The following is a 14887-nucleotide window of genomic DNA, read 5'->3' as shown; positions in this document are numbered from 1 at the left end:
ACTCCGCCTTCGACAGAAATGCGGAAATTATAATTCACTGACTAAAAGCGTTTATTTATTTTAATTCAAGGTTGTTAATGACATGCTGTTGACATTATCTGGAACTTTATTAGTGTATCTTGTGTTCAAAGCTTTTTGACTCTAATATTTTCGCGTTTTATGCTGGAAACTGGTGCATTGTGGAGTACGTGCAAAGCATCACCTACTACCAGTGATGAGTCACAGTGAGTGTGCACACGAGTGAACGGATACTGATTGGACATGGCAGCTTTTATGTCATTCTAAACTCAGTTTACACTGTGATTTATAAAATTATGTACATTCGATTGCACACTGGCTTCAAAGGGTTTATTGTTATAATATTTAAAAATATGATGACAATCCCTTGTCAAAAATGTTTATAAACATATATATTCATTTACACTTAACTTTTTTAAAATGATACTTAAATTAATTTGATAGATGAGAGCTTTATGTTCCTTTTTATTTTATATAGCTTTTACAGAGTCAATGCGTTACTTTTTATAAAATAGAAAATCAAGTTTTTTTAGAAGTGTATTTAGATGGATATGTTTTATTCTGGGAATTCAATAGCACACAACAATATATGCAAATGGGAACAATATGAAAGCATTATGATTTACACAAAGATTATTGTACCAAATATATTCTCAATGTCACATCTGTAACCCACACGATGGTCCAAGTGATGCTGTGCGCGTTCTCGCCTCGGCTATGGCAGCCTCCCTCACTGAATGACCTTGAGCAGGATTACTAGTACGCCATCTGATGGCTGCTCATAGTACTTCCAACATATTTCCTCCAAGTCCTCAGACATGCGGTAGGCTGTATCGTTCGTGAGCTTCGTGGTTATGAAATACAATGGCGTTATAATATATATATGCATCAAAAGTTTATTTGTTTGTATTTGTCTTTACAGAAATATACTACTATAGAGATTTCCTGACAACATCTATGCTGTTCAAAAATGTGTTGGTTGTATTTATTTGATTTAAAACACAATAAAACAGTAATTCTGTTAAATATTACTGATGGAAAAAATACCAGATATATTTTTATATACTTTAGTATGCAATTTATTCTTGTGATGGCAAAGCAAAATTTTCCGCAACAAGTCTTCAGTGTCACGTGGTCCTTCATAAATCATTCTAATATGTTGATTTGGTGCTTACAAAACATTTATCAAAGTTGTGCAGTGCCATATTAATGGTGAATGCTTAATATTTTGTCAAAAGCTGTGATATCATTTTTTAGGATTCTTTGACAAGGAGAAAGTTCAAAAGCATTTATTTAAAATGTAAACTTTTGATCAGTTGATGCATCACTGCTGAGTAAAAGTATTAATTTCTTGTGGAGTATTATAAAAGTATTATAAAATCTTGTGGAGATCCATACTGTTACTATAGATTGACTTAGTGTTCTTAAACTGAATGAATATACATGGGGCAAATTTTCGAGCAATGTTGCTTGGGCACTTTCCCATTGAGAATCGGTAACAAATTCTGGATACTTTATATCAGTCTTGGGCCCTGGGTTTCCCAAAGTTGCCCAGCAACATTACTCAAAAAGTTGCCCTGTGTATCATCAGCCTTATAGTGTTACTGACTGAGCAATAATGTTCAATAGTATTTAACCAGTTCTCTTCTTTCACTGAGGTACAGTGAAATATGGTTTTCATTTGAAATCACTGAAGACTGACAAGGCTTGAGGCAATTAGAAAAAAAATCTGCTGTCTTGTTAGGGCTGCAATACAGCAAAATAGTAATTTCTAAATTCTCAATCAACCCACAAATCACACGGTCCTAGACAATTAAAATTTGTACAAGAATATTAACCTCTAACTGTACCAGTTTTTGTCTTTGAATGATAGCACACTACGTTCTTACCTTTACGTCCTACGTTCTTAGGTACCTTTATCCTTCCGTGTACCTTTATCCTTCCATGTACCCTTATTTTCCTGTACTGCGTACCCTTGCTAGATTTATATATTTGGATGAATGTTATAGTCATTTTAATTTAGGAACTGTCATCCTTGATGTCATGTTTAATTTATAATATCCATAGAATCAACGTCAGATTAAGATCTTGATCTTGACAAAAACATTCCCACAGCAAGGCCAGTGTTAAATTTGTGCTCCTCATATCACTCTGAATTTAGGTAAAAGGTACATCTTGATCACAATATGTTTTCCCTCAATGCAACTGCACTGTTATTATGCTTTTTGCAAACTCCAGTCATGTTTTCACAGAGTTCTGTGAGTAATGGATAGTAGTGCTGTGCACAGCACTTGCCTTGACTAACTGGAAAACCTTTACTACATTATCAGCTACTAAACTCTAGAGTCAACAAAGTAACATTTGACCTCTATGGTTTCTCTCTCCAGGCTCCTACACTCAAGAGTACCTCAAGCATTGGCTTTTTATTTTTTTATTTACTTCATCTTCATGTTTAGAATTCACAAACAGCATATTCCATTGTTACTAACAAATAGCTTTAGTGTTTTGTAATTAAAATGTCCACTGTAAGATTTATAATATTTTTAATGGACTTTTTTTTTGTCAATGCATTGTATAATAATTCATTACATGTATCTTCTGTTGTCTCTCAGTTTCTCCCTTAAATTTTCCACTCCCTTGGCACAGCTTGTAAAAACATGTCGTGACAGCTATCATAACTGTCAGTAGTGTCTGTTGAACATCTTTGTTCATGATTAAAAAATAAGACATATAGACAGATGTTTGATTTAGCCAGCAATTTGACAAAAATTGAGAAGATTGTTTGCTACAAGTTAACATGTTGTTGGTCTTCTCTTCTTTAGAAAATGCAAAGCATTTAGTTATGTCTATGATGGTGAGTGGGGGGTGCAGGAGGGTTTCTCCTTAAAGGGGGGGTGAAATGCTCGTTTTCACTCAATATCCTGTTAATCTTGAGTACCTATAGAGTAGTACTGCATCCTTCATAACTCCAAAAAGTCTTTAGTTTTATTATATTCATAAGAGAAAGATAGTCTGTACCGATTTTTCCAGGAAAAACACGAGTGCCTAGAGGCGTGACGTGTGGGCGGAGCTAAAGAATCACGAGCGCCAGTAGGATTTTGTGTTGAGCGCGTCTGGAAGCTGTGACACAGATCCAGAGGCTGAAATTTAACAAGAGCAGCATCAGCAAAGGCTTCTCTATGTGGTATGTACTGAAACTGTATATATTTGCTTAGCGGTTTTGGAAAATGACTAAGTTCCACTTTGTCGTCTTTTTTTTTTTTAAGCTGTACATGTGGAAAGTGCAGTTTGATGACAACATCGCATGTTGTTTACTTGATGTGCTTACGCACTGATAGCTAAGTTAACAACACAGAGATATTTGAAGCAGTTTTACTCGTGCAGTTTGATAACAACATCGCATGTTGTTTACTTGATGTGCTTACGCGCTGATTGCTAAGTTAACAACATATTTGAAGATATTTGAAGCAGTTTTACTCACCGCCTGCGGTTCCAACACACGATCGTGACCCTTTTTCGTTGGTATTGCATTATCCTTAAGAAATAAACGATGTGCAAATCCAGCATCAACCTGGGCCTTGTTTGTAAAACAAGCATCTTCGAAATGCAGGGAACAAACACAAACACTTGCACAACTCCGTTGATGCTCTGTAAAAATAAACTCCATCCACTGGTCCCTTAATGCTGTTTCTCTTTTGGTAATCTGTGCAGGGTTGTCTTGCCCTGGCAACCAAAAACACACTCCTTTTGTGACATTTCGCGACGCTCTCGCTGTGATCAGTGATTGTCTGTGCACAGCCTCTCTCTGCTCTGCTATACGGGAGCGCGCGCTCTTCCGGCAGACGCGCCCTTAGCACCCATATAAGGAAATTCCGCTCCATCTAACGTCACACAGAGCCATACTCGAAAAAAACTTTCCGAAACTTGTGACAAACCGGAAGGAGTATTTTTGGAACAGAAATACTCCTTCAAACGTACAACTTAATTTTTGAAACTTTGTCCATGTTTAGCATGGGAGTCCAACTCTTTAACAGTGTAAAAAACTCAGTATGCATGAAATAGCATTTCACCCCCCCTTTAAGTCCACTATCATCTCCACTGTTTTGCGCATGTTCAGCTCCAGGTTGTTAAGACCGCAGTCATCATTTAATGTAATTATTTTAAACAGGGTTTATTTATTAACAACATGTTACCAGTTTCAAATGACTTCCTGCCAAGTGTGCTTTATAGTGTCCTTTCTAACCACTCAGACACTGACGTTTTGTCTCAGTACCAGCAACATGTCAGAAGTGCGCACGAGAAAGTGCCAGTACGCTAAAGACTAAAATACTGAAGTGCCGGTTCTGTGTACCGGTGGTGCGTACCGGCCCACTTCAAGCACTGGTTTAGATATTAAAAGTACAGCTATAGAAAAGCAAATTCTATATGCGTTCAAATATAATTATAAAAAGGTGCACCCTTAAGGGTAAACGTGCAAAATAAGAAAGGGAAAACATGAAAAAGAAAAAGGGGAAACCACCGAACAAACTAGACTGACCTGTTGGTGAATCCTGAGAACTAGATGCTTCAAACATTTATTTGCCAAAACGTCAAAGCTTCTCTAAATGACCATGTTACTACACGCCTTTGGCATTCTGGGTGTCACTCTGCACCTCTTTACAATCCTGTGAACGAGACTGTTAGAGCATGCATCACACGCAGAGTCTGTGCACGCTGAGCATGGAGCTGTTTGTAGTCCTGTTATACACCGGATTGGTGAATTTTGTATCAGCTGGAATAGATGGACAGAAATGGACATATTCAGGCAAGTGCTTCCTTTGTATTTATATTTTTGATACAATTATTCATACCATAAATCTTGAGATTTCTGATGCGCGCGTAATAAGTTTGTAAGGCAATGTTCGATACTTACGTTTGCAGTAAATTTTAATATGAAACATTTAGCCTTTTTATATCGTTTTAGCTGCTGTCTTTCTTACTGTAGCAGATGTACAAAGTAATGTTTTTAGTCTATCTGTCAAATAACAATAAATCGCGTAGTTCTAGCCTAGTTCTCATCACAGAAGAAAAATGTTACCTACACAAATAGCCTATTAAAAGAAGATTGAGGATAGTAAAAAGAAAAAGATAAATATCTAAGACAAATAGGCCTATGGCTAAATTAAACAGTCTATCCACTGGTTGAATTTAAAGACTTTCAGTGGAATTTAATTTGTAAAATTTAATTGCAATTAATTGAGAGTGTATATATTTATTAATTAATTAATTAATTTATTTATTTATTGTGGAAGACTAAATTGAGGGTCATTTTTGGGTGCAACCTGCACTCGTTTTCTGGACTCATATTATAATCGACTGCGTTTATAGTGTATACGAGAAATGTGTCGCGCTCTGCTTAAATGCCTTTCATTCTTAAATACAGAAGGAGAAATTGACCAGAAGCACTGGGCAGAGAAGTTTCCCGAGTGCGGCGGCGACCAGCAGTCTCCCATTGACATACAGCGGCGCAAAGTGCGCTACAATCCGGGAATGCTGCAGCTCGAGCTGACGGGATATGACGACATTCGCGGCAACTTTCGCATGACCAACAATGGACACTCTGGTATGGATTCTTATATTAGAACCATTTCAAACCAATGGACAATTTTTAATTGTTATTATTTTCTAGCTAATATAAACTGCCTACAATTGTTATGTCGATCTGTTATCTTAATTTTGTCGCCTCCTTGTGTCAAAAAGGGGCCAAAATCTATTCGTCTATTAACAGTAAATGCTTCCTATACTTCTCACTACTTGAGTCCATGTAATCTTTACAGGATAGATTAGCTTTTAGAATGTAGTCAACAATCTTGTTTGTGTTTGACAGTGGAAATACATCTGCCACACACTATGAAGATTACCAAGGGGTTTCCAGACCACTACACTGCTGTCCAAATGCATCTGCACTGGGGAGGCTGGGATTTAGAGGAAAGTGGATCAGAGCACACAGTGGATGGCATCCGCTACATGGCAGAAGTATTTACAGAATTCATTTTAGCCCAACACATGAATGAATATACGTTTAGAGACATCCTAGATATAAAAAGATATAAAGCAATGCTGTTAAGGGATTGTTTTCTTCAGTGACTATGGTTGAGGGCTTATCCGTTCAAGTGATGCTGGACACATGCCTGAAAGCTTAGTACATTATGTCAGGTTCTATTTTAGACAAATATGTAGTTATCATTGTTCTGTTATAAATTGTATTGATTCATAATCAGCATTCCTGCATTTAAGTTGCTCAAGAGCGTTGAGAAACTTTAATTTAGCAATACGGATGGACTTGTTTAACTCAACATATGATTTGAATTTAACATTACTCAATTTTAAGTGTAATTTCTGGCTCCTTCCTGTTTGACTTCTTGTGTCACAGCTGCATATTGTTCACTACAACTCTGATAAGTACAGCAGCTTCAACGAGGCCAAAGATAAACCAGATGGTCTTGCTGTTTTAGCCTTTGTTTATGAGGTAAGACTGGGTGTTACCATCTTGTTCATCCTGTTTGAAATTAGAATAATGTTTGTATTTTTTATGACTCTTAAAAAACAAAACAAATATATATATATAGTGGTGCAGTGCTGCCCTCTAATGGGAATAAGGGAAAGCAAATTATCTTCAAAGAACAAGAAAAATGCAAATGAAAATGGAAAATGCTAATTATTGTCTATGTGAATTTTTCTGAAAAGAGCTGGGATACATCAAATAACCAAAATGCACCAAATGCCCCCGCATTGCCTGAATCACATAGCATGAGTAAAGATAGACATCTGTATTCTCTGAACTAAATGGGTTAATTGATCAGACCGCTGTGTGGTGGCCTACTGCCTGACATTCTGTTCCCACAAGACTGTGTGCAGGTCACGAGCTCCCAGTGCCATTTGATGGGGGAGGTCATTGTTTTAGTAACACACCCACAGGCACTCTAATCTGCTGCATGGTGAAGTGCAGTTGCAAATGTCTTTTTTTGCAATTGCTTGGCTAATAACTGGGTTTTTATTAATGATCTCTAGTGTGTTCACAAAACCTCTGCATAATGTTTTATCGAAAAATTATTAAACTTGAGTGCCTCGATCAACTTCACACAGACCTATAGTTATAGCTAGTAACATCATGCCCCTAGTTTAATACCACTTTTAGTTTCAACTTACTGTTAAAAAATACAATATAAAACAATATGTAATTTATTTTTAATAAATGTAGATTTTCTATTATATTTTTACAATAGCACTAAATTATAACAGTATCTATCTATCTATCTATCTATCTATCTATCTATCTATCTATCTATCTATCTATCTACAGTGTCTATCTATATATTTAGCATATATATATTTTTGAAGTTCATTTATATATATATATATATATATATATATTCATTTACAGTATTTGATATACTGATACTTTGTGTTTAGGATGGTCATTTTGAGAACACGTACTACAGCGATTTCATTTCAAACCTGGCAAACATCAAGTATGCAGGTAATGCAATTTTTTTTCACAAAAATGTTTTATTCTGTGCTGCCTCGTATATCCACTTCTTTTCTGTATTTTTCTCTTTTTCTTTTTCTTTGCAGGTCAGGCTATGAATATCACTAACTTGAACGTACGCTCCATGCTTCCGGAAAACTTGAGTCACTTTTTCAGATATCAGGGCTCTCTCACCACACCGCCGTGCCATGAGAGCATTCTGTGGACTGTATTTGATACGCCCATCACCCTCTCTCACAATCAGGTGCCTCTAAAAGTCCTCATGAAAAAGTTTTTTATCTTTTTTGCTTTCCTTTAACTTTTAATGTGGTGACCTTCAGATCAGAAAATTGGAGAGCACATTAATGGACCATGAAAATAAGACCCTGTGGAACGACTACCGCATAGCCCAGCCTCTGAATGAGAGAGTGGTGGAGTCCTCTTTCCTCCCACGCCTGAGCAAAGGAGGTTAGGGCAGAGCTTCATCCTTTCCAGCAGTTATGAAAAACGCTCTTTGTTAGGCCTGCAGTGCCTGAGCATGTTCTCCTTCTGTCCTCTTTTGTTTCTTGCAGGAATTTGCCGTCAGGAGGAAATTGAAGCCAAGCTGAAGAGGATTGAGAGCCTTATTGTGTCACTGGACAAAAAAATAGTTTCAGGTATAACTTTTCAAGAGAAATGTCATGATTACAGGGAAATCTTAAAGGGATAGCCCAAATTCTTGATGTCTTTAAGAAAAGTGTATGGGTTTCTTCTATTATTTGTAACAGAATGTAAGCTGCTTTTTCCATACAATGGAAGTGAATTGTGGCCAAAGTGGTTAAGCGAAATGTTTTAGTGGAAAGTGACTTAAATAGGAATTGTTCCTTACACAAACTACTGTATGGCTACAGGAACAGATTAATCTTTTTCTTTTTAAATATATATATATATATATATATATATATATATATATATATATATATATATATATATATATATATATATATATATATACATACATATATATTACTTTTTTGGTTTTGTTATTTAGCTTTAGTTTTTTCTTTTTCAAATTTTTAATAATATATATTTTTTTTAATTTCAGTAATTTTAGTATTTATTTCAATAAATTGCAAAAGCCAATTTATTTGATCTAATTTCAATTAATGGAAATATAAAAAAAATATTTTTGTTAGTTTTAGTTAAAATGTTCAAAGGTTTGGAATATAGTGTATGAGTCATGTGGACTGCTTTTATAATGTTTTATGGTATTTCATCCTTTTTGGAGCTGAACACAATCGGTTCCCATGCATATCATTGTATATAAAAGCAGCTCAGACATTCTGCATTCAAAGGAAAAAGACGTCATACAGGAGGGAGAGTAAATAACATAATCGTTATTTTTGAGTGAACTATCCCTTTAAATGTAATATGTGTAAATCTCAGTGTACACTGTTAAACAATCTCTAAATTAGAATTAGCTTTGACATTGATATTTGGTCTCTCAAGGACCATCATCTACAAGTACAGGTGAGTATTTTTTGCAGTGGGTGCAACTGTAGTTTTAGAACTGTAGACATTCAGATATACCATAAAAATTAATGTAACCAGCTGGGATTCTATTTATTGACTTACATCACCTTTCCTCCTTAAGGCCTGCAACATGTATCTCCACTGGTCCTCTACTTCCCAAAAAAGAATGTGGAGAGTTACGCCATGGTGTTGTTATCCCACCCCATGAACCTCCAATCCTTCACAGCCTGCATGAATGTCCGTATAATGCCCATACCAGACCTTACCGTGCTTTCTTACTCCACGGAACTTGACAATGAGCTCATGATCACTTTGGGCACTGAAGTGGGTCTCTGGATCGGAGATGAGTTTGTAAATTTACCATTCGAACACCAATCCAACAATTGGACAAACTACTGCTTTACCTGGGCATCACACACAGGAGGGGTTGAACTGTGGGTGAACGGACTGGTCGGGAAAGAGCGGTACATTCGGGCAGGATACACCATTCCAGCTGGAGGAAACCTAATTTTGGGAAAGGACCAGGATGGCCTTTTAGGGATCTCGGACAGTGATGCTTTTGTAGGGCACATGACCGATGTAAATGTGTGGGATTATGTGCTGACTGCAGCAGAGATTAAGGAGCAAATGTTGTGTGATAATGGCAAGGTGAAAGGGAATGTCCTGAGCTGGGCAATCACTCCGCTCAGTCTGTATGGAGGAGTTCAGCTGCAGACTGAGCAGGTTTGCCTCTGAGAGAGAAAGAGATTTTTTTCAAACAAACGTCAATATCAGCAATATTAGCTCTGCTAACTTGAACTTTCCCTGGGGAGTAACTGCAAGTAAGAAAGATAATCTATTTTAAATACAAGCATTTCAATGTATTTTTACCCAACTGAATACTGTGAATCATATCTGAAGAATTTCAATAAACATTTGCATTCTTAACCTTCTAAACAGTCCAAATCTATTCATGTATTCCAAATGCACTTTCTACATACTGTACTATGCCTTAAATATCTTTTAAGAGCAAGTTTCTAATTTCTTAAAGAAAGAATTTCTTGATTTTACAAAAACACAAAAAATATTGTATTATTGCCTCTTAGAAATGGAATTAAGCAGTGAAGCACATTCATTAAAATATGTCACAAAATTATATATATATATATATATATATATATATATATATATATATATATATATATATATATATCAATGTCATATGATGCAACAAACATGCAAAAAACATAAAACATACACAAGATATTATATAAAGGACCCTTAAGGTCAAAAAGTAATTCAAAGGATAAGTTTGAACTTTATGAAACAGCAATATTGTAAAATATGCAATGCAAATTATTATTAAGAATTGTAAATGCTTAAGAATATACACAATACTGTACTTCTTACTATAAAATATTCTTAGTTACAAGAAAAATATATTACATTTTACTTCATGATTACATCATTTGTCATTAAATTGAATCTAAATTGAAAATGTATCAAAAAACCATATGAAAATATCAATAAAAGTTATTACAATACATGCATTTTAAACCTGATTTAAAAAATAAAATAATAATTTATTGTAGAATCTTACTTGTCAAGACCCTAAATAAAGATGACAATGAAAAGGCAGACACTAAAAAATGTAAAGTGCATTAAAACAATTCAAAGGTCAAACGCAAGAACATGACCGGTGTAAACAGCCCTTTATCCATTAAGAAAAAATATGTTTTTGATTTTGTGTTCACTGCTTTCCCCTCCAGTCTCTTTGATCTCAGAGTCCCCAGCCTCCACCACAATGTCCACCTTGTTTCTCTGAGCAAAAAGCTTGCTGCTTTCCAGAAAGCTCTTGCTTTTGGTGATCACCCAGATGTATGAAAGTGTGGCAAGACAGATGAAGGCAAAAATTATGAAGCTGTACTTTAGCATTACGATGAGTAAGTGATGATCATTTTTTGGGTGAACTATTTTTTTTAAATAACTTAACAAAATCATCAACTGGTGCAAAACTGTGACTTTGTTTTGCGTTTGACCTCTAGAAAGGGGAAGACCCGGCCGAATGTGAAGTTTATGAGCCAGTGAACCGAGCCAATCACCATGTTCAGACATGTCAACTTTTTATAGACAGTGAGAAAAGAGATTCCATGAAACACTGTGCTGCTTTGACAATCCGTTAAACTGCCACTTTAAAGCACTTCTCCCACATTCACTCCAGGGTTTTAATGTAAGATCCCCAAAACTGCGGCATAAATCTATTGTCATTCCCCACCAAGGAATACAAGAAATGAAATGTATTCCTTAGGATGCAGCAAACCCCCCTGTGCATCTGCAATTGGTGTGATCTCACTTGGGCCAACAGCATGTCCGATGACGTAAACAATGACACAGGTGATGCTGACATAGGACATCCAGTCCAGTGTAGTCTGTTATTCTACCATTTATAGCCCTGCATTTCACACAGACCCAAGAGGCAAATTTGTCAGGCCAGCACATTCACAGCTCTAAAATGAAAATCTGTGCTGGGACTGATATTTTACAATGCCTATAACACCTGTCTGTCTGTAAACAAGAATTTACTACAAACATAATGGGCCACTTATTGGGTTAAAGCGAATCTGATTAGTCATAACCACCAGATCCAATATGAATCCTTATTGCTTGTATTAGGGGTCAAAAAATTTAAAATCTGGTTGGTATACATATAAACTTTTAATTATTATGTTATGGTCGATAACCAATAAACAACTTACATTACATTAAAATATTACCCTGACATTGATTAGACAAAAAATCATAATTTTAATATAATATTTTGTCTTAATATACAATATAAATATATTACAAATAAAACACAAACATTTGAATTCTTTGTGCTTGTGTTAGGAATGGACAGAATTAAAATACTCGTCAACAGAAAAACCACTAATTATTATGTTATGGCCAATAATCAATAAATGACCTCTATTAAAATTTTACTATGACCTCATTCAAACAATAAAATTTGCATTTTATATTTTCTGTCTAAATAATGTCATAATCATATTAAAATATAATACACAATAATATTTTTTTAATTCATGAATTTAGGTATCACAACATTAAATGTCCAGCATACAAAATGGAAACTCCCTTTGAAATTGGCCACAGATTACATTCAACTGTATTATATCATTAATGCTTTCAACGACTGACTCAAAATGATCTTAAGATGTTGGCAAAAATAACCTAATGTAAAGTCAGGGCAAATAAGCGCACACAATGGATTGTACCATATAAGCCGATATCTATCTAATTTTAGTTTCTAAACATTTGTAATATTTCCATATTTGATTAGTCCAAAATGAAGCATCTTTAATTTGTTTTTGAATAAATACAGAGTTGTTATACCTGTAAAGTGCCACAGTCAGAAGAACACAGGCTCCACAGCAGACACCAAAGCTTACTTTCTGCCAGATTTCTCCACTATGAACACCTACACAAACAGAAAATCATATTCTTTACACTCATTTTTCTTTATGATGTAAATTAGCTCCTCAAGAGGGGCATAAAGCTATAAAAACCATTAATAAGTCACAAAAAAAAAAAAAGAGAGAGAGAGAGGCAATAAGTAGCTTACAGCTGCTATTTTCATGTAGACACATACTGACCGTGTTGGTCTGCCACCCCTGCTGAGCTACAGATGCTGTCAGCATAATACATCTGAAGACTGGGTTCAAATTAGGATTTAGTTAAGCAAACATTAAAAATATAGAACATCAAACTTACGCTTTCAGAACAAAAATGTACTGGAAAGACTCATCTGTGTGAATTATTTTAAGTGGGGCTTCAGCACTGGCTCCTGTCAGTTGTTGGTCCATGTTGATGAAGAATACAGACAGCAGCTGCAGTGCAGCGCAGTGAGCCGAAGGTGAAGAGGCTGAGCACAGAGAGTCCACCTTCTGTTCCTCCACACACACTAGATACAAGATTCTACAAGACTCAAAATACATAATTGAATTGGTTTTTTAAGGACTCATAACAGCAAGAGTAAGGCATGATTTTATTTTTTATCTATCTATGAAGAAGGTGGAACATTTTGAGGACATTTGAACAGTGTAGAAGTTGCTGTGTTGGGTTGACAATGATGCATTGTCTTTTGCTGAGATTATGGGATAATATAATAAAGTGTTTATAATGTGTTATAAATTCTCAAAAAATTATCTCTCTCTCTCTTTCGCTCTATCTCTCTCACCTCTCCACCCCACACACATTGAGGTAGAATGAGATCGATGTCTAAGAGTGTTTTTAATTTTCTTTTATCAATAATGCATTGTAAATTTCATGAAAATAAGCATGTTTCCTCAGAATGACTTGTTCTTCATATATTAAAAGTTTTGAAGAGCTTGGATAATGCACTTTAACAAATATAAGAACATTACTGGTTCCTTTTTTACTCTTACTTTAATAAATTGCCATGGCAACACTGTTCAATATATACAAAATCCATTTGCATGTGTATTCTGGGTTCATTCAGGGCTGTAATAATTATAAGGTAGTGCTGGCAGCAAAAAGGTTGGCAAACAATGCTTTTAATTTGTAAGTAGTTTGCTTTTTTTTTTTTTTCATAAATACTAAAAAACTAACATGAATCCTGGGAGAACATATGCGCCCCTTACAGGTGAAAAGAGTTTTTTGCAAATGTACATGACAAGCAGTTTTTGTCTCATCTAAAACATGTAACTCAAACTATTCCCATTAAAATAATTAAATGAATTATTACAGATTTTTAAAGACAAGGAAAACAAATTAGTAATACAAAAATTAATGCTGCGGTTTTTAGGTCTCTAAAACAGTATATATACAAAATATATAAAATTATATAAATATATATATAAAATAAAATTATATATATATATATATATATATATATATATATATATATATATATATATATATATATATATATATATATATATATATATATATATATAAAATAAAATTATGAATAAATAAAATAAATAAAATGTTATATATATATATATATATATATATATATATATATATATATATATATATAAATGCTTGTTGTCCTCTAAAAGACCTCTAAAGCCAGGACTTCACACACAGCCTGCAAATTAGCGTATTTTAATTAAGAACCTATAATAAGAACACTGGTTTACACCTAAGTTATGAAATTAATATATCCATTGACTTATCAGAACATCTTCTGGAGTTTGTAATTGTATAATTACTCAGTGTCATGTTCTAAAGGAAAAACAGTGTAGTCCGAAACAAAGGGATTTCAGTAACACTTTGAAAAGGAATATTCATATTTAATTTTCTCAGCTCCACTACTGCTGAGTTAATAAAACAAGCAGAAAGAAACACACACACACACACACACACACACACACACACAGAGAGAGGTATTCCCCTTGTCTGAAGAAGCCAGATCTCTAAATTTCCTTTCCAACCAAGTTCCGGCCAATCATAACTTAAACTATTTTAGGACAGAATATCTTGTATGGTGATGCAGTTAAACAATGTGCAATTCAGGAATATTTATTGTAAATTTCTAGGTTGGTGGCAATATACGAAATAATAATCATAAATACAGTAGGCCAAATTGATTAAACAGACTAAACCCAAGTCAAATGAAAGAATGAAGATAGTATTGTCTTGGACACACTGTAAAAAGTGAACCAGTCTGGGATCTGAATATGGACTGCAGCCCACTAATTGGTGACCTCTGACCCAGGCTGTTGTTCTCCACTAAATATCAACAAATGCTAAGCTTTGTTTGTTACAGCAACACTGACTGCGTATGCACAGCATGGTGTCTGATTAAATGTATATAATACATTTTTTTACCTTAATACCCAATTT

At 34.7% G+C, this 14887-nt stretch overlaps 1 protein-coding gene across 1 annotated transcript; it reads left to right on the top strand.

Annotated features, from left to right (window-relative positions):
• The first annotated feature begins 5382 nt into the window (after positions 1 to 5382).
• Positions 5383 to 9973, top strand: LOC128011162 (carbonic anhydrase 6-like). Its single transcript, XM_052593302.1, has 8 exons — positions 5383 to 5620; positions 5885 to 6033; positions 6431 to 6526; positions 7471 to 7537; positions 7633 to 7790; positions 7867 to 7993; positions 8098 to 8181; positions 9159 to 9973. Exons 1-8 carry the CDS (start codon positions 5398 to 5400, stop codon positions 9770 to 9772), a joined length of 1518 nt encoding a protein of 505 aa, XP_052449262.1. The 5' UTR covers positions 5383 to 5397; the 3' UTR covers positions 9773 to 9973.
• Positions 9974 to 14887: the final 4914 nt, after the last annotated feature.

Source organism: Carassius gibelio, chromosome B23, assembly GCF_023724105.1.
Source record: "Carassius gibelio isolate Cgi1373 ecotype wild population from Czech Republic chromosome B23, carGib1.2-hapl.c, whole genome shotgun sequence".
In the NCBI taxonomy this organism is placed as follows: Eukaryota; Metazoa; Chordata; class Actinopteri; order Cypriniformes; family Cyprinidae; genus Carassius; species Carassius gibelio.
Note: the sequence above shows the minus strand (reverse complement) of the source record. Positions and strands in the feature narration are given on the sequence as shown.